The sequence below is a fragment of the Melospiza melodia genome, chromosome 27 (genome assembly GCF_035770615.1).
Source record: "Melospiza melodia melodia isolate bMelMel2 chromosome 27, bMelMel2.pri, whole genome shotgun sequence".
NCBI classification, from domain to species: domain Eukaryota; kingdom Metazoa; phylum Chordata; class Aves; order Passeriformes; family Passerellidae; genus Melospiza; species Melospiza melodia.
In genome coordinates, this window is record NC_086220.1 from 8,794,954 (window position 1) to 8,813,641 (window position 18,688).

At 44.1% G+C, this 18,688-nt stretch overlaps 1 protein-coding gene across 3 annotated transcripts in view; it reads left to right on the top strand.

The window, feature by feature from the left end:
• KHDRBS1 (KH RNA binding domain containing, signal transduction associated 1) overlaps window positions 1-18,688 on the top strand; it is a 20,267-nt gene continuing 1,579 nt past the window's right edge. For 2 of the 3 annotated variants that reach the window (XR_010030677.1, XR_010030678.1), the window contains exons 1-9: window positions 1-250; window positions 5,592-5,719; window positions 6,742-6,858; window positions 8,657-8,803; window positions 10,018-10,154; window positions 11,212-11,428; window positions 12,209-12,276; window positions 13,007-13,065; window positions 16,067-16,263. Coding sequence is in view for 1 of the 3 variants with exons in the window: in XM_063177301.1 (XP_063033371.1) it covers window positions 1-250; window positions 5,592-5,719; window positions 6,742-6,858; window positions 8,657-8,803; window positions 10,018-10,154; window positions 11,212-11,428; window positions 12,209-12,276; window positions 13,007-13,065; window positions 16,067-16,164 (1,221 nt within the window). In the remaining 2 variants the exon portion in view is untranslated. Of the gene's footprint in view, window positions 251-5,591; window positions 5,720-6,741; window positions 6,859-8,656; window positions 8,804-10,017; window positions 10,155-11,211; window positions 11,429-12,208; window positions 12,277-13,006; window positions 13,066-16,066; window positions 17,520-18,688 lie in introns of those variants that run through there. The other variant, XM_063177301.1, reaches the window with a different exon arrangement.

The window sequence follows — 18,688 nt, forward strand, 5'->3', positions numbered from 1 at the left end:
ATGCAGCGTCGCGACGACCCCGCCGGTCGCTTATCGCGGGGACAGGGCCCCGGTGGCCGCGCGCCGCCGCCGCGCCGAGCGCCCCGTGGCGGAGGGGCCCGCGGGGCCGCCAGCGGAGCGCAGCCGCCGTCCGGTGGGGCCGCAGGCGCCGGGAAGATGGAGCCCGAGAACAAATATCTACCCGAGCTGATGGCTGAGAAGGACAGCCTGGACCCGTCCTTCACGCACGCCATGCAGCTGCTGACCGCAGGTACCGGCGCCGGGCACGGGCGGGGCCCCATGGCCGTTCTGGCTCCGGGGTTAAATGAGCTATTTCCCTGTTAAAATGAGATCTTTCCTTGTTAAAATGAGATCTTTCCTTGTTAAAATGAGATCTTTCCTTGTTAAAATGAGATATTTCCTTGTTAAAATCTTACATTTCCTTGTTAAAATCATATATCTCCCTGTTAAAATGAGCGATTTCCCTGTTAAAATGAGATATTTCCCCGTTAACATGAAATATTTCCTTGTTAAAATGAGCTATTTCCCTGTTAAAATGAGATGTTTCCTTGAAATATTTCCGTGTTAAAATGAGAAATTTCCCTGTTAAAATGAGATATTTCCTTGAAATATTTCCCTGTTAAAATGAGAAATTTCCCTGTTAAAATGAGATATTTCCCTGTGTAATCGCAGCTTAATCCGCAGAGCCGCGAGTTTTGCGTGTGTTTTATTGGTGGTTCTGCTGGATTATATTGTGTTAGCGCTTGTGGTATGGCCTCAGGCAGATGGGAGAATGAAGAGAATCAAAACCCTTGAGGGAAGCGTTTAATAATTGAAAATAAACGTGATGGTAACGATAAATACGCTGATAAATAATAATTGTGATGTCGGCAGGGAGTAGAAAGAAGTGATGCCCAATTCTTCATCACCCCAGATGATGGGTGATCATCAGATCCAGGGTGGCAGTGAGAGAACCGTTTAATAATTGAAAACCTGTGAGAGAAACGTTTGATAATTGAAATAAAACGTGATGGGAATAGTAAAAATGCTGATAATTATGGTAATTGTGATGTTCGGATGGAGAAACAAGCGATGCCCGGTTCTTCACCCCCCATCCCCGAGCTCCCTGCAGATCCAGGGTGGCAGTGAGAGAACCGTTTAATAATCGAAAACCTGTGAGAGAAACGTTTGATAATTGAAATAAAACGTGATGGGAATAGTAAAAATGCTGATAATTATGGTAATTGTGATGTTTAGAGCCAAATTCTTCACCCCCCCTCCCCGAGCTCCTTGCTGATCCAGCGTGGCAGTGAGAGAACAATTTAATAATTGAAAATCCCTGAGAGAAGCGTTTGATAATTGAAACAAAACATGATGGTAATAGTAAATATGTTCGTAATAATGGTAATTATGATGTTGGGAGGGAGTAGAAGCATTGATGCCAAATTCTTCACCCCCCATCCCCGAGCTCCTTGCAGATCCAGGGTGGCAGTGAGAGAACCATTTAATAATTGAAAACCTGTGAGAGAAACGTTTAATAATTGAAATAAAACGTGACGGTCATAGTAAATATGCTGATAATTATGGTAATTGTGATGTTTGGAGGGAGTAGAAGCATTGCAGATCCAGGGTGGCAGTGACAGTCCTGGGCATCCCTTTGGACCTGCCCTGCTCTGGGGACATCTCCTCTCCTTTCCCCACAAGGGTTAAACGCAGCCGGCACACCAGGCTGTTGGAAACGTGATTCCCATCAAAAATCCCTGCAAGCAGCTGTCGGGAAGAGCAAGAGGCGAAATCAGGGCAGCCCTTGCAGCCCTGGGGACAGAGGAGCTAAAATAGAACCTGAGAGAGCCGCGCGGGGAATTTTCCCTGCTGGAAATGCAGGGCTGGAATGGAAATGGAAATGGAAATGGCAGCCTTTGTTCTGTGCCCAGCCGAGCTGAGCTTTCCTTTCCTTTCCTTTCCTTTCCTTTCCTTTCCTTTCCTTTCCTTTCCTTTCCTTTCCTTTCCTTTCCTTTCCTTTCCTTTCCTTTCCTTTCCTTTCCTTTCCTTTCCTTTCCTTTCCTTTCCCCTTCCCCTTCCCCTTCCCCTTCCCCTTCCCCTTCCCCCCCTCAAAAACGGGAATCAGTTCAAAAATTCCCAATCTCTGTCTGCTTGCCATGCAAGGATCTGTTCAGATTTCATCTCCATCCGTGATTTTTTTTAGTTATTTTTTCCTATTATTATTATCATCATTATCATTATTTCTACCAGTGCTTAATTTTTTCTACCTATTATTATTATTACCATTACCATCATCATTATTATTATTTCCACCGCTGCTTTTAAAAATTATTTATTTTTCCCCTGCTTTTAAAATTATTCTTATTATTACTATTGCTATTATCATTACCATTATTATCATTATTGTTTAATTGATATTATTTTTATTTTATTCTTACTATTTTATTGTTAATAATATTATTGCTATCATTGCTATAATTAATAAGAGTATTAGTAATTTAATTAAGTGTCTGTGTGACCTTCCTTTTCCATAGGAGCAAGAAAATCCTTTTTGAAAGAGCAGGGGAGGTGTGAAGGGCCCAGCTCTCTCTGCTTTCCCTTTGGGAAAAAGGAGATATCCCAGCTGTGGGATTTGGGATTTTGGGGAATTTTTGGGAATTTTAGCCGGGTTTATTTCATGCTCCAGGCTGGATTTCCCAGGGGTGTGTGAGCTGTGTCATTCCAGGATGGTTGGGAACGGGAGCGGGGAGGGGCTGGGGGATCCCCCAGGAATTCCCTGCTGGATCCAGGCTGGGCTGAGGTCCCTGAGGGCACAGGGCTCACCCTGGAGCTCCTTCAGTGCAGTGCAGGCTCCTGATGGAGATTCCCTCCATCCCTGTCCTTCCACATGGAAATCCTGTCCCCACACTGCCACCTCACACTGTCCCCTGCTGTCTCAGGCTGGGTCATTCTGAAACCATTTCAGTTTGCGCTTTTCAGTTTTTGTTTTGTTCAACCGTGGCGACGTTCTCAACAGCTGGCACTGCTGTGGCCACTCCTGTTCCCACCTCAGGGGCCATTCCCCTTCCTGGTGTTGTGGCCATTCCCATTCCCAGAGCTGTGGCCAGTCCTGTTCCCACCTCAGGGGCCGTTCCCAGAGCTGTGGGGCCATTCCTGTTCCTGCTGCCGTGGCCATGCCCGTTCCCTCAGTGGCCATTCCCACCTCAGGGGCTGTTCCCCTTCCCGGTTTTGTGGCCATTCCCCTTCCCAGAATTGTGGCCAGTCCTGTTCCCGCCTCAGGGGCCATTCCCATTGCTGCTGCTGTGGCCATGCCCATTCCCTCAGTGGCAATTCCCACCTCTGTGGCCATTCCTATTCCCACCTTTGTGGCCATTCCCAGAGCTGTGGCCATTCCTATTCCCACATCTGTGGCCATTCCTTCTGCTGTGGCCATTCCCACCTCAGTGGCCGCTCCTGTTCCACCTCAGTGACCATTCCCATTCCTGCTGCTGTGGCCATTGCCATTCCCACCCCTGTGGCCGTTTCTATTCCCTCCTTTGTGGCCATTCCCAGAGCTGTGGCCATATCCCTTCCCACATCTGTGGCCATTCCTGCTGCTGTGGCCATTCCCACCTCAGTGGCCACTCCTGTTCCACCTCTGTGGCCATTTCCAGAGCTGTGGCCATTCCCATTCCCACCTCAGTGGCCGTTCCCAGAGCTGTGACCACTCCTATTCCACCTCAGTGGCCATTCCCACTTCAGTGGCCACTCCTGTTCCCAGAGCTGTGTCCATTCCCACCTCAGTGCCCATTCTCACCTTTGTGGTCATTCCTATTCCCATCTTTGTGGCCGTTCCCACCTCAGTGGCCGCTCCTGTCCCACCTCTGTGGCCATTCCCATTCCCACCTCAGTGGCCATTCCCAAACCTGTGGCCACTTCCATTCCCACCTCAGTGGCCATTCCCCTTCCTACCTTTGTGGCCATTCCCATTCCTGGTGCTGTGACTATTCCTCTTCCCAGAGCTGTGGCCATGCCCCTTCCCACCTCAATGGCCATTCCTCTTCCCACCTTTGTGGCCATTCCCACCTCAGTGGCCATTCCCCTTCCCACCTTTGTGGCCATTCCTGCTGCTGTGGCCATTCCCGTTCCCCCCTCAGTGGCCACTCCTGTTCCACCTCAGTGGCCATTCTCACTTTTGTGGTCATTCCTGTTCCCACCTTTGTGGCCATTCCCACTTCAGTGACCATTCCCAGAGCTGTGGCCATTCCTGTTCCCTCCTCTGTGGCCATTCCCAGAGCTGTGACCACTCCCATTCCACCTCAGTGGAATTCTCCCCTCCGTGCCCATGCCCATTCCCACCTCAGTGCCCATTCCCGTTCCCGTTGCCATCCCAGGAGTTTCTCCCTCTGTGCCCCATCCCAAATCTCACCTTTCCTTCCCAGAGCCTGGAATTCCCAAACTTGGAATTCCCAAAATTTGGAATTCCCAGAGCCTGGAATTCCCAAAGCTTGGATTTCCCAAAATTTGGAATTCGCAAAGCTTGGAATTCTCAGAGCCTGGAATTCCCAAAATTTGGAATTCCCAGAGCCTGGAATTCCCAAAGCTTGGCATTCTCAAACTTGGATTTCCCAAAATTTAGAATTCCCAAAACTTGGAATTCCCAAAGCTTGGCATTCTCAAAGTTGGATTTCCCAAAATTTGGAATTCCCAGAGCCTGGAATTCTCAAACTTGGATTTCCCAAATTTTGGAATTCCCAAAATTTAGAATTCCCAAAACTTGGAATTCCCAGAGCCTGGAATTCCCAAAGCTTGGCATTCTCAAACTTGGATTTCCCAAAACTTGGAATTCCCAAAATTTAAAATTCCCAAAACTTGGAATTCCCAAAGCTTGGCATTCTCAAATTTGGAATTCCCAGAGCCTGGAATTCCCAAAGCTTGGCATTCTCAAACTTGGATTTCCCAAAATTTGGAATTCCCAAACTTGGAATTCCCAGAGCCTGGAATTCCCAGATCTTGGAATTCTCAGTGCCTGAAATTCCCAAGGTTTGTAATTCCCAAAGCCTGAAATTCCCAAATCTTGGAATTCTCAAAGTTCCCAGAGCCTGGAATTGCCAAAGTTTGGAATTCCTCTGCTGCTGCTTTTTAAATTTTGTTTTCTTTTCATCAAATTCTTCCTGATTTTTGTCCTGATTTAGCAAAAAAAAAGAAATTTTAATGTATTTTGGGGTGGTTTCTTTGTGGGTTTAGGGGAAGGCAGAGGAATTTCCTTGTGGTATTTGCAGGGTTCTGTCCTTGTGATTCCATCTGTGATCTGATGTTTGTTTAAGGAAAATTAAAAGCAGCAAATTTTTAGATCATTATTTCTATTTATTTATATTTATTATATTATTATATTTGTATTACTAATTATAATGTATATTATTGATTATGCATGATTATTTACAATACTATAATTTCTATCTATAATAATATATTCATTTTGTTTTTATATCATTATTTATATTATTTTTATAAATTTTATAATCCTATCTTTATATTTATATTTACCATTATAATATTTTAATGTTATTCTAATTTTATATTATTATGAATATTAATTTTATCATTTATATTGGTTTATTTTTATTTAGAAATTGAAAAAATTCAGAAAGGAGAGACAACAAAGAAGGAGGAGGAGGAGAACTACCTGGATTTATTTTCCCACAAGAATATGAAGCTGAAGGAACGAGTTCTGATCCCTGTCAAACAATACCCCAAGGTGAGGCCAGAAAAAAATCAACCAAATCTCTGAGATTTTCTTCTTTTCTGTCAAATTTTGTGGCAGCAGGAGTTAAATCTTCATTTTCAACCAAAATTCAAGAGGTTTCTTTGGAAAAATAAGGAGTTGTTTGGGTTTTTATTTGTAATATATTGAATTTTTGGAATATTTTGGGATGAGTGGTGATGCACATTGGGATCTTGGGTTGCTGGAACAGACAATTCCATGGGTGGAGCTTTTTTTATATTTATTTTACATTTAATTTAATGATTAATAATTATTAAAATCTTTAATAATTAAAGATTTGCTGGAAAGCTGCTGCAGATGTTGTGGTTGAACAACTTAATTTAACTTGTTTTTTTTCTGCTAGAACATTTGGCTTTTTCATTAAAAGAAAGATTAAAAACCTGAATTTTCCTCTTGAAACTTGAATTTTCCTTTGGAAACAACTTGAATTTTCTTTTCAAAGTTTAATTTTCCTTTTGAAACTTGGATTTTCTTTTGGAAGCTTGAATTTTCCGTTCAAAGCTTAATTTTTCCTTTTAAAACTTGGATTTTCCTCTTGAAACTTGAATTTTCCTATTGAAACCTGAATTTTCCTTTCAAAGCTTGAATTTTCTTTTCTAAATTTAATTTTTCCTTGGGAATCCTATATTTTCCTTTAGAAACTTGGATTTTCCTTTGGAAACAACTTGAATTTTCCTTTCAAAGCTGGATTTGCCTTTGGAAACTTGGATTTGCCTTTGGAAACTTGAATTTTCTTCTGAAACTTAGATTTTCCTTTTAAAATTTCAACTTCCCTCTTGAAACTTGAATTTTCCTTTGGAAACTGAATTTTTCCTTTTGAAACTTGAATTTCCCTCTTGAATTTTCCATTTGAAATTTCAATTTTCCTTTCAAAACTTCAATTTTCCTGTGGGAATGTGATTTTTTTTTTTTTTTTTTTTTTTTGTCAACCAACAGAACATTCAGAAACATTTTTGGAGCTGATTTATTTTTGTTGTTTTTTCCTTAATTTTTAGTTCAACTTTGTTGGGAAGATTTTGGGACCCCAAGGCAACACCATTAAGAGACTTCAGGAAGAAACTGGTGCTAAAATCTCTGTGCTGGGGAAAGGCTCCATGAGGGACAAAGCCAAGGTGAGGAAAAATAAAAAAAAATAAAAATAAAAAATAAAATTCCATTTATTTTGGTGAGAATTAACAGCTCTCCAAGCGTTTTATTGAAAATTAAACTAGAAAAAACTTCAATTAAAGATTAATTAAAAATTTGATAAAATAAGGATTCTTCTCCTCAAGAGCCATTCATTAAAATGATATTTTTCCTGTCTATAAAAAGATAAAAATCCCTTTTTTAGCTGCTCTGAAATCTTTAAATCTTCTGGTTCAGTGGGGATGTTGGAGCAATGTGTTCCTGGTAATTTTTGGTCACCAAAATTTGAATAATTTTGGGTAACAAAGTACCAGGAGAGGTTTTCAAACAGCAAAAAAATATTTTTTAAAAATGGGAAAAATATTATTTTTATTTTTTCCTGCTTGTTTTGAACAGAGGTGTAGCTTAATTCTGATTTTACTTGAGCAGCACAAAAAGGTTTTATACTTTCAGATTGTAGCTTCTTAAATAACTGCAAAACAGCCTGAAAAAGAGAAATATCTTCAAGGTATCTTGAAAAAAAAAAAAAAAGATGAATAAAATTAAATAAGTAAAAAATAAAATAATATAAAATAAATATAAAATAATAAAATAAAAAGAATAAAAATACGTCATTAAAAATAAATAATAAAATTAAAAATTAAAAATCTTGCCTCAGTGTTTACACACAGATGTACAAAACCATGCAAGCTTCCTATAAAATTTAAAAACTATTTACAAACTCCATTTTTTATAACTCTGCTGGGTTTTTGCAGGAGGAAAAGCTCTGCAAAGGGGAGGATCCCAAATAAAATTAAAAAATAATAAAACCTAATTTTAAAATTAAAACATAGAAATTAATAAAATTAATAAAAATAATATTAATAAAAATAAAAATATCTTAATTAATAAAAATTAAAATTTAAAAATAAAATTGTTTTAAATAAATAAAATTTAAAAATAAAAATAATTTTTAAAAAACATTCTTTAATAAATAAAATTTAAAAATAAAAATTTTATCTCCATGTTTACACACAGATGTACAAAACCATCTAAAATGGTTTCCATCAATTCTCATTCCAAATTCCTATAAAATTAAAAACCTCTTTCCAAATTCCATTTTTTATGAATTTGTGGGGTTTTGCAGGAGGAGGAGCTCCACAAAGGGAGGGATCCCAATCTGAGTGTTTGCACACAGAGATACAAAACCATATAAAATGGTTCCCTAATTCCTCTAAAATTAAAAACCTCCTTACAAATTCCATTTTTAATGAATTTGTGGGGTTTTGCAGGAGGAGGAGCTGCGCAAAGGAGGAATCCCAAATATATTTATATCTCAATGTTTGCACACAGATATACAAAACCATCTAAAATGGTTTCCTATAAATTCTCATTCCTAATTCCTCTAAAATTAAAAACCTCTTTCCAAATTCCATTTTTTATAAATTTGTGGGGTTTTGCAGGAGGAGGAGCTGCGCAAAGGAGGAATCCCAAATACAAATATATCTCAATGTTTGCACACAGATATACAAAACCATCTAAAATGGTTTCCTATCCATTCTCATTCCTAATTCCTCTAAAATTAAAAACCTCTTTCCAAATTCCATTTTTAATAATTTTGTGGGGTTTTGCAGGAGGAGGAGCTGCGCAAAGGGGGATATCCCAAATATCAGTAAATCTCAGTGTTTGCACACAGATGTACAAAACCATCTAAAATGGTTTCCTATAAATTCTCATTCCTAATTCCTCTAAAATTAAAAACCTCCTTCCGAATTCCATTTTTAATGAATTTGTGGGGTTTTGCAGGAGGAGGAGCTGCGCAAGGGCGGCGACCCCAAGTACGCGCACCTGCACATGGACCTGCACGTGTTCATCGAGGTCTTCGGGCCCCCCTGCGAGGCCTACGCCCTCATGGCCCACGCCATGGAGGAGGTCAAGAAGTTCCTGGTCCCTGTGAGTTCCCTGCTCCTTCAGGGAGCTTCTTCCAAAATCAAAATTCAAATTAAAAATTCAAATTGAGTGTTAAATTCAGGGGGGGGGGGAATGGGGAGGTTCGCGCTTCGGCTGGGAGATCATCACCGGGATCTTCAGGGAGCTCTGGGATGGTTCCGGGACCACTGGGATGGTTTTGGGATCTCCAGGGATCACTGGGATGGTTCTGGGATCTCCAGGGATCACTGGGATGGTTCAGGGACCACTGGGATGGTTTTGGGATCTCCAGGGAGCTCTGGGATGGTTTTGGGATCTCCAGGAAGCTCTGGGATGGTTCAGGGACCACTGGGATGGTTTGGGGGTCTCCAGGGATCACTGAGATGGTTCTGGGATCTCCAGGAAACTCTGGGATGGTTCAGGGACCACTGGGAGGATTTTGGGATGTCCAGGGAGCTCTGGGATGGTTTTGGGATCACTGGGATAGTTTTGGGATCTCCAGGGAGCACTGAAATGGTGCTGGGATCACTGGGAGCCACTGGGATGGTGCTGGGATCTCCAGGGATCACTGGAATGGTTCAGAAATCACTGGGGTGATGCTGGGATCTCCAGGGAGCTCTGAGACGGTTCTGGGATCTCCAAGGAGCTCTGGGATGGTTTTGGGATTGCTGGGATGGTCCTGGGATCACTGGGATGGTTTTGGAATCTCCAGGGAGCTCTGGGATGGTGATGGGGTCACTGGCAATCACTAGGATGATTTTGGGATCTCCAGGGACCTCTGGGATGGATTAGGAATCACTGGGATGGTTCTGGGATCACTGGGATGGTTCTGGATGATCTCCTCTGGCCCTTGGTCCCCAGGGAAGGGATCTGCAGGGATCTGCCCGGCACACTCTGCACCCCTCAGAATTTGAAACCCCCCTTGGGTTTGGGAAGGGATATCTGCATCCCACCCTTTCCTTTGGGAGTGGGAGCACTGCAGGGTCCCCTTCCGTGGGCTCTCTGCCCCTTTAACAGGAGCTGTGGGCTCAGAGCTGCCTGGGCTGTCCCCATAAATCCTCCTGGCATTCTGGGAACACCACCTGGAGCTGCAGGGCTGGACCCTTGGAGAAAGCTGCAGCCAATCCCACTAAAAGCAGATTTTCCTGAGGCTCATGCAGTCGTTGCATCCCAGGCTGTGATATCCCAGAGCTGTTCCTTTATCTCCTTATTTACCCTCATTTTTATCCTCCTTTCAGGACATGATGGATGATATCTGCCAGGAGCAGTTCCTGGAGCTCTCCTATCTCAACGGGGTCCCGGAGCCCAACCGCGGCCGAGGCGTCCCCGGGCGGGGCCGGGGGGCAGCCCCACCTCCCCCTCCCCCTGTGCCAAGGTATTCCCAAGATGCCAGCCTGGGCATGCTGCCCTCACCCTCAGCTGGGCTCTCACAGGGGTTAAACTGCTGCTTGGCCAGGCCTGGCTTTGGCCTTCTGGCTCAGGGCATCGTGTTTGGGGTGGCATCCAACGCTGGGGGGGGTTTGGGCTGGGTTTAAGCAGTGGTTCCATCAGTGGTTCCATCAATAATTTCATCAGTGGTTTCATCAATGCTTCCATCCATGGTTTCTTCAATGGTTTTGTGCATGGTTCCATCAATGGTTCCATCAGTAGTTTCATAAGTGGTTCCATCTGTGGTTCCATCCATGGTTTCCATCAATAGTTCCATCAATAGTTTCATAAGTGGTTTCATCAATGCTTTTATCCATGGTTCCATCCATGGTTCTATCAATGGTTCCATCAATGGTTTCCATCCATGGTTCCATCCATGGTTCTATCATGGTTCCATCAATGGTTCCATCTGTGGTTCCATCCATGGTTCCGTCCTTGGTTCCATCCATGGTTCCATCAATAGGTTCATCAGTGGTTCCATCAATGGTTCCCATCCATGGCTCCATCCATGGTTCCATCAATGGTTTCCATCCATGGTTCCATCCCATGGTTCCATCCTGGAAAACATGACAGTGACACATGCCCATCCTGGGGCTCTCCAGAAGATGTGACAGTGCCACATCCCCATGCTGGGACTCTCCAGAGAACATGACAATGACACATCCCATGCTGGGACTCTCCAGAGAACATGACAATGACACATCCCATGCTGGGACTCTCCAGAGAACATGACAATGACACATCCCATGCTGGGACTCTCCAGAGAACATGACAATGACACATCCCATGCTGGGACTCTCCAGAGAACATGACAATGACACATCCCATGCTGGGACTCTCCAGAGAACATGACAATGACACATCCCACGCTGGGACTCTCCAGGAAACATGACAATGACACATCCCATGCTGGGACTCTCCAGAGAACATGACAATGACACATCCCACGCCGGGTGTCCCCAGAGCAGCAGCAGCTCCTGCCCAACCTCTCTGTGTCTCCGCAGGGGCCGTGGGGTCGGGCCCCCTCCTCCTCCTCCTCCCAGGGGTGCCCTGGTGCGGGGCGCCCCCGTGCGCGGGGCCCTGGCCCGGGGCGCTGCCATGGCCCGGGGGGTGCCCCCGCCCCCGGCCGTGAGGGGAGCCCCCGCCCCCCGGGCACGGGCAGCTGGCATCCAGAGGATACCCCTGCCCCCGCCCCCCGTGCCAGAGAGCTACGAGGAATACGTGAGCAGGGGTTCATTGTGGGCATTCAGGGGTTAATGGCGGCGGTGGGGGGGTGGGGATCAGTGGGATCAGCGGGGTGGTGCTGGGATCACCAGGGGTCAGTGGGATGGGGTTGGGATCACCAAGGATCAGTGGGGTCACCAGGGATCAATGGGGTGGTGCTGGGATCAGTGGGATCACCAGGGATCAGTGGGATGGTGCTGGGATCAGTGGGATCACCAGGGATCAGTGGGATGGTGCTGGGATCACCAGGGATCAGTGGGATCACCAGGGATCAGTGGGATGGGGCTGGGATCACCAGGAATCAGTGGGAATGATGTTGGGACCATCAGGGATCAGTGGGATGGTGCAGGGATCAGTGGGATCACCAGGGACCAGTGGGATGGTGCTGGGATCACCAGGGATCAGTGGGATGGGGCTGGGGTCACCAGGGATCAGTGGGGTATTTCTGGGATCACCAGGGATCAGTGGGATAGGCCTGGAAGCACCAGGGATCACCAGGGGGGAGTGTGATGGTGTTGGGATCACCAGGGATCAGTGGGAATAGTGTTGGGATCACCAGGGATCAGTGTGATAATGTTGGGATCAGTGAGGTGGTGTTGGGATCACCAGGGACCACTGGGATGGTTCTGGGATCACCAGAAACCTTTAGGATGGTTCTGGGATCACCAGGGACCATTGGGATGGTGTTGAGATCCCACTGACTCCTGGTTCTGGGATCACCAGGGACCACTGGGACGGTGTTGGGGTTGTGACACTTTTCTGTCCCTGTGCTCACAGGGCTACGATGACACGTACGCAGAGCAGAGCTATGAGGGCTACGAGGGCTACTACAGCCAGGGCCAAGGGTGAGTGGGATTCCCTTTTCCCAAAGCAATCCTGCGTGGCCTTTTTTTCCCTTTTTCCCCCTTTTTTCCCCTCTTTTCCCTTTTTCCCCCTTTTTCCCTCTCTTTTCCCTTTTTTCAAATCCCGTTCCAAGCCAATGGAAACATTCCTGAGCTGCTACAGCCGGGGCCAAGAGTGAGTGGGATTCCCTTTTCCCAAAGGGATCCTGCATGGCCTTTTTCCCTTCTTTTCCCTTTTTCTCCTCCTCTTTTCCCTTTTTTCCCCTCTTTTCCCCTTTCCCCCCCTCTTCTCCCTATTTTTAAATCCCATTTGAAGCCAATGAAAACATTCCTGAGCTGTTACAGCCAGGGCCAAGGGTGAGTTGGATCCCCTGTTCCCAAAGCAATCCTGCATGGCCTTTTCCCCGTTTTTTCCCTTTTTTCCCTCTTTTCCCTTTTTTTTAAATCCCATTTGAAACCAGTGGAAACATTCCTGAGCTGCTACAGCCGGGGCCAAGGGTGAATTGGATTCCCTCTTCCCAAAGCAATCTTGCATGGCCTTTTTCCTCTTTTTTTCCCCTATTTTTCCCCTTTTTTCCCCCTTTTCCCCCCTTTTTTAATCCCACTTGAAGCCAGTGGAGCTGCAGAGTTCTGCTGGGATCCAGGGCTCAGAGCATTTTCTCTTTCCCTGTTTTTTTGGTGGCAGTGTGGGAATGGGATTTCCCTGTGTGTAACCACCTCGTTGTTTTTGCAGGGATACAGAATATTATGATTATGGACATGGGGAGGCACAGGAAACCTATGAAGCTTATGGTATGTCTGGGAATTTTGGGATCAGGGAGGGGTTGGGAATTGCTTGTGGTCAGTTTTGCTGTTTTCCAATGTCTGGATATAAAAAATTGAGGGGTGTTTTTATTTAGGTTTGAACAACTTTTCTGTGGGTTTAGGTTCTTCTCAAGCTTTATTTTCTCAAAATCAAGATTTTTTTCTTTTTAAAAAAATCCATTTTTTATCTTTGGAAATGTTTAAATTTCCTTGTAGGTTTAGAATATTTCAGGAGGTCTGGATTTCCACCCACAGCACTTGTGCTGCAGTCTGATTTTCACGGGCTGGGTTTTATGTGGTTCCATCTGCTTCCTTTATCCTCACAAACCCTGACTCTGTGAATCTGCTCAAAAATTGCATTTAAATGTCACGAGGGAGCCTCTCCTTGGCTCTCTGGAGCCAGTTTGACTCAGTAAGCAAAGCTTAGCTAATCTCAATTATGTAAAACTCCCAATTTAAGCTGGGCTGAGCCAAAATTTGGTGATTTAACCCCAAAGGGCCACCACGCCCTGCTGTCACTCCCCACCCATAGGGAGAGAATTGGGAGGGTAAAAGTGAGGGGAGGAACGAGCTGGGATAAAATTCACCAAAAAAAAAGCACAATAAACCAAGGAATTCCTTGGGAAGACATTCCAGAGGTCCCTCCCTGCCTCCTGCTGCCTTGATTTATTTTTGGGGGCAGTTCCCATCTCCAGGCTGGGAGTGGCATCTGGCTGTGGCCATGAGGAGGGGGAGACATTGTCCCCTGTCCCCATTTATTTTTGAGGGAATTCCCAGGCTGGGAATGGCATCTGGATGTGGCACTGAGTGGGAACCATTGTCCCCTGTCCCCATTTATTTATTTTTGGGGGCAATTCCCATCTCCAGGCTGGGGATGGCATTTGGATGTGACAGAGAGAGAGGGAACCATTGTCCCCATTTATTTATTTTTGGGGGCAGAGTTCCCATCTCCAGGCTGGGAATGGCATCTGGCTGTGGCCATGAGAAGGGGGAGACATTGTCCCCTGTCCCCATTTATTTTTGAGGGAATTCCCAGGCTGGAGATGGCATCTGGATGTGACAGAGAGAGAGGAAACCATTGTCCCCTGTCCCCATTTATTTATTTTTGGGGGCAGTTCCCATGTCCAGGCTGGGGATGGCATCTGGATGTGACAGAGAGAGAGGGAACCATTGTCCCCTGTCCCCAGAGCTGCTCTGGGCTGGCCAGAGTTCATTTCCCTGTCCCCAGGGCTGCTCTGGGACTGGCTCTGGAGTTTTGTTGTTGCTGGGCAGGGTTTGGGCACATCCAGAACCGTTGCTGCTCCTCACACAGGGAATTTGGGAGGAGACCCCAGATTTCCAGCCCAGGTGACATCCCAGATTGCCAAAGGTGTGGAGTTCCATGTGGCTGGAACAGCCACAGGATCAGGAGGTGTTTGGGGGATCAGGAAGTGTTTGGGGGATCAGGAGCTGTTTTGGGGCATCTGTTTTGCTGGATTTGGGGGGATCAGGAGCTGTTTTGGTCAAGATGTTTTGCTGGATTTTGGGGAATGGGGAGCTGGTTTTGGGAAGGTGTTTTGAGGGATCAGGAGCTGGTTTTGGGGACCTGGTTTTGGAGATCTGGACCTGTTTTGGGGGAGCTGTTTTTGATGATCAGGAGCTGGTTTTGGAGAGCTGTTTTGAGGAGCCATTTTGAGGAATCAGGAGCTGGTTTTGGGGGATCAGGAGCTGTTTTGTGGGTCCTGTTTTGAGGAGCTATTTTGGGGGATCAGGAGCTGTTTTGGGGGATCAGGAGCTGTTTTGAGGGATCAGGAGCTGTTTTGAGGAGCCATTTTGAGGAATCAGGAGCTGGTTTGGGGGGATCAGGAGCTGTTTTTGAGGAGCTGTTTTGAGGGATCAGGAGCTGTTTTTGGGGACCTGATTTTGGGGATCTGGACCTGTTTTGGGGGAGCTGTTTTTGATGATCAGGAGCTGGTTTTGGAGAGCTGTTTTGAGGAGCTATTTTGAGGAATCAGGAGCTGGTTTGGGGGAGCTGTTTTGAGGAGCTGGTTTTGAGGAATCAGGAGCTGGTTTTGGGGGATCAGGAGCTGGTTTTAGGCACCTGTTTTTGGGGGATGAGGAGCTGGTTTTAGGGAGCTGTTTTTGGAGGATTAGGACCTGTTTTGGGGGAGCTGTTTTTGATGATCAGGAGCTGGTTTTGGAGAGCTGTTTTGAGGAGCCATTTTGAGGAATCAGGAGCTGGTTTTGGGGGATCAGGAGCTGTTTTTGAGGAGCTGTTTTGGGGGGAATCAGGACCTGTTTTGAGGAGCTGTTTTGGGGGGAATCAGGACCTGTTTTGAGGAGCTGTTTTGGGGGGATCAGGAGCTATTTTGAGGAGCCATTTTGAGGAATCAGGAGCTGGTTTTGGGGATCAGGAGCTGTTTTTGGAGACCTGATTTTGGGGATCTGGACCTGTTTTGGGGGAGCTGATTTTGAGGACCAGGACCTGTTTTGAGGAGCTGGTTTTGAGGAATCAGGAGCTGGTTTTGGGGATCAGGAGCTGGTTTTAGGCACCTGTTTTGGGGGGATCAGGAGCTGTTTTTGGGGACCTGGACCTGTTTTGGGGGAGCTGTTTTTGATGATCAGGAGCTGGTTTTGGAGAGCTGTTTTGAGGAGCCATTTTGAGGAATCAGGAGCTGGTTTTGGGGGATCAGGAGCTGTTTCTGAGGAGCTATTTTGAGGGATCAGGAGCTGGTTTTGGAGAGCTGTTTTGAGGTGAGGAATCAGGAGCTGGCTTTGGGGATCAGGAGCTGTTTTGTGGGTCCTGTTTTGAGGAGCCATTTTGAGGAATCAGGAGCTGGTTTTGGGGATCAGGAGCTGTTTTGTGGGTCCCGTTTTGAGGAGCCATTTTGATCAGCCATTCTCCCCCATCCCCACCTTCCTCCTCCATCTCCCACCCCATTCCCACCCCTTCCCCACCTCCCTCCACCCAACCCTGACCTTTTCTCTCTCTCTCTCCTTCTCCCCACAGGCCAAGATGACTGGAATGGAACCCGGCCCTCCCTGAAGGCGCCCCCAGCCCGGCCAGTCAAGGGGGGCTACAGAGAGCACCCCTATGGCCGCTACTGACCCCCAAAAACGGGGCCAAAAACCCCAATTTAGGAGCAAACTCTTGTTTCTGGTTCTTGTATCTCCCAGGATTCCCGTTGCTTTACCCACAGCAGACAAGTAATTGTCTCCCTGTTTTTCTTCCCGGCCCTTTTTTTCCTCCCACTCCATCCTCACCCTGCATTTTGGCTTCTGTACGTAGTGATTTCTTGATGAATTTTTAAATAGATTTAGAAGGGGAAAGAAAAAAAAAACCACAACAACTTTTTTAATTTTTATTATTTTTAATTTTTTTTTTTCTTCTTTCAGTGTGTAGATGGCTTTTCTTTCTTTGTCGTGTTTAGGTTAAAAAAAAAACAAAAAAACAAACTGTACCTTTTATAAGGAAAAAAAAGACAAAAAAAATATCCTAAAAAGCGAGTTAAAAAAAAAATGTTAGTTTCCAAAAGTGACATGCTTTGCTTAGTGCTGAAATTAAGGTTTTGTTAAAACTTTTAAAGTTTGTTTTAAAGGAAACCCATAAAGGTTGTAGTTGCAGAATCCCAAAGTAGGCTACATTTCAAAATTCAGGGTTATTTTTTAAGAATTAAAATCATAATGTAACAGTAGTGGCTGCCACCATTTAAAAAACAAAATACAAAAAAAAAAAAACCAAAAAATAACTTCAGATGCCAAACCTTTAAAAGGAGATTGCTGGTGAATCTTGAAGTTTAAATTTTAACCCAAAGGATCCTCCAAACAAATTAAATAGCATTTTCTAAAGAGAATTGACTTAAAAAGAAAAATTAGGTTGGTAAAAAATTGACTTTTCTTATGTGGATTTTGAAATCTAGCCCCCCCTGCAGTGTTGAGATATGCTTGGGAATATTTTTCCAGTGGAAAGGGGTTTTAGTTTAATTCTAAATTAACAATTTTTGAGGGAAAAAAAAACAAAATATGGCTCTGATTACCCAGTGTTTGATATAAAGAATATTCCATGTGTAGACCTGTAAAATTCTGATTTTTTTGTAGCCCATTGAGGCAGAAAATGATGCAAATTTCAACCTCACTCTAAAAAAAATCTCATTTTCAAGCAGTCCCAGCCACTTCTTCAAGTGTATCTCAGCACGAGCTTTGCATAAAAAGGGACACTGCAGCTGTAAAACAAAAAAAAAAACAAAATTAAAAAAAAAAAACAGACAAAAAACAACCCAAATTTCACTTTGTACATAAAGATAAAGTCCTAATTGGATTTGTTACACTGTCCTCCCACTCTGTTCTGGAAGAGAAAAATGCAACATTTTGTGTAAAGTCTGCCTAACTAGGTAGCTCAAAACGTGTCAAAATGTCTGTCTCAATCTGTCAATAAAGTTTAGTCCTTTTTTAATCAAAGTAAATGTGATGAATTGTCATTTGTTTTTGGAGGCTTTCTTTTTTTTTTTTTTCAAACAACTCTAAATCCATGCTAAACTTAATTTGTCTTTTTTTATTATTATTATTATTTTATTATTATTATTATTTATTTAAAATTGTGGAGGCATTTCTAAAAAATGGTGGTTTTTTGGTAATGCTCATGACAAAACAAAAATTTTTCGAGCTTGTTGAGCTTAAATTTACTTTAAAAAATATGAAAAATACCAAAAAAAAATTTGTTTTTCACCCCCTGGAAGTTGCTGAAAGCAGTTTTGGAGCCAGAAATCTGAATTTGGGGAAGCATTTGATGGTTCTTTGCTTGATGATTCAGATTTCAGGTGGCCTCAGAGAATATTCCAGAGGCTGGTTTAAGTAGGAATGCTGAGAATTCCTAGGAATTTCCTTTCTGTAACCCCCCCTTTGCTGCTTTTCCTTGGAAAAGACCCTTAAAAAATGAAATTTTTTTGTTGGTGAACAGTGCTGCAGCTGCTCCTTAAATCCTTTGTGAGAGGGTGTGCATGTAGAGATATTTAATTAAAAAAAATATTTCTATTTAAAAAAAAAAATCAATGCTTCATTGGTTTGTTATTTCCCATCCAGCAGATGAATTTGGAATGTTAAGGGGAAGAGGATTAAACTGCTCGGGGGTGAAAAATAAAATTTTAGGGAAAAAAAAAAAATCACAAAAAAAAAAACCAAAAACTGCAGCGCATGAACGGAGGGGAATATTTAAAAATAATTAAAAAAAAAAAAAAACACACACAAAAGTTGTATTTGTAGATTGTTATTAAAATGCAAATAACTGAATTTTCAACACTGGTTTGGAGTCAGCTTTCAGGGCATAATGTGATGAAAAGCTCAGCCTATGCCCCCCCTTTTAAAGGAAAATTATCAGCAGGAGAATTCAGGATGTGTAAAACAGGCACCGCAAAGCCCAAAAGGTAAAACCCTAAATGTCTGATTTTAATCCAGCACATTTCTCTTTTCCATAAACCTGTGACGTAAACTTCTTACCCAGCCGACCCTTCAGATGGTAATTTCATGTAAAAGGGGAAAAAAAAACCCAAAAAAAAGGAAAAAAAGAAAAAAAATGTTTTAAATATAAAGATTTAAACCAACCCACGTGGCATAAATTAGCAATAACTTTTAATAA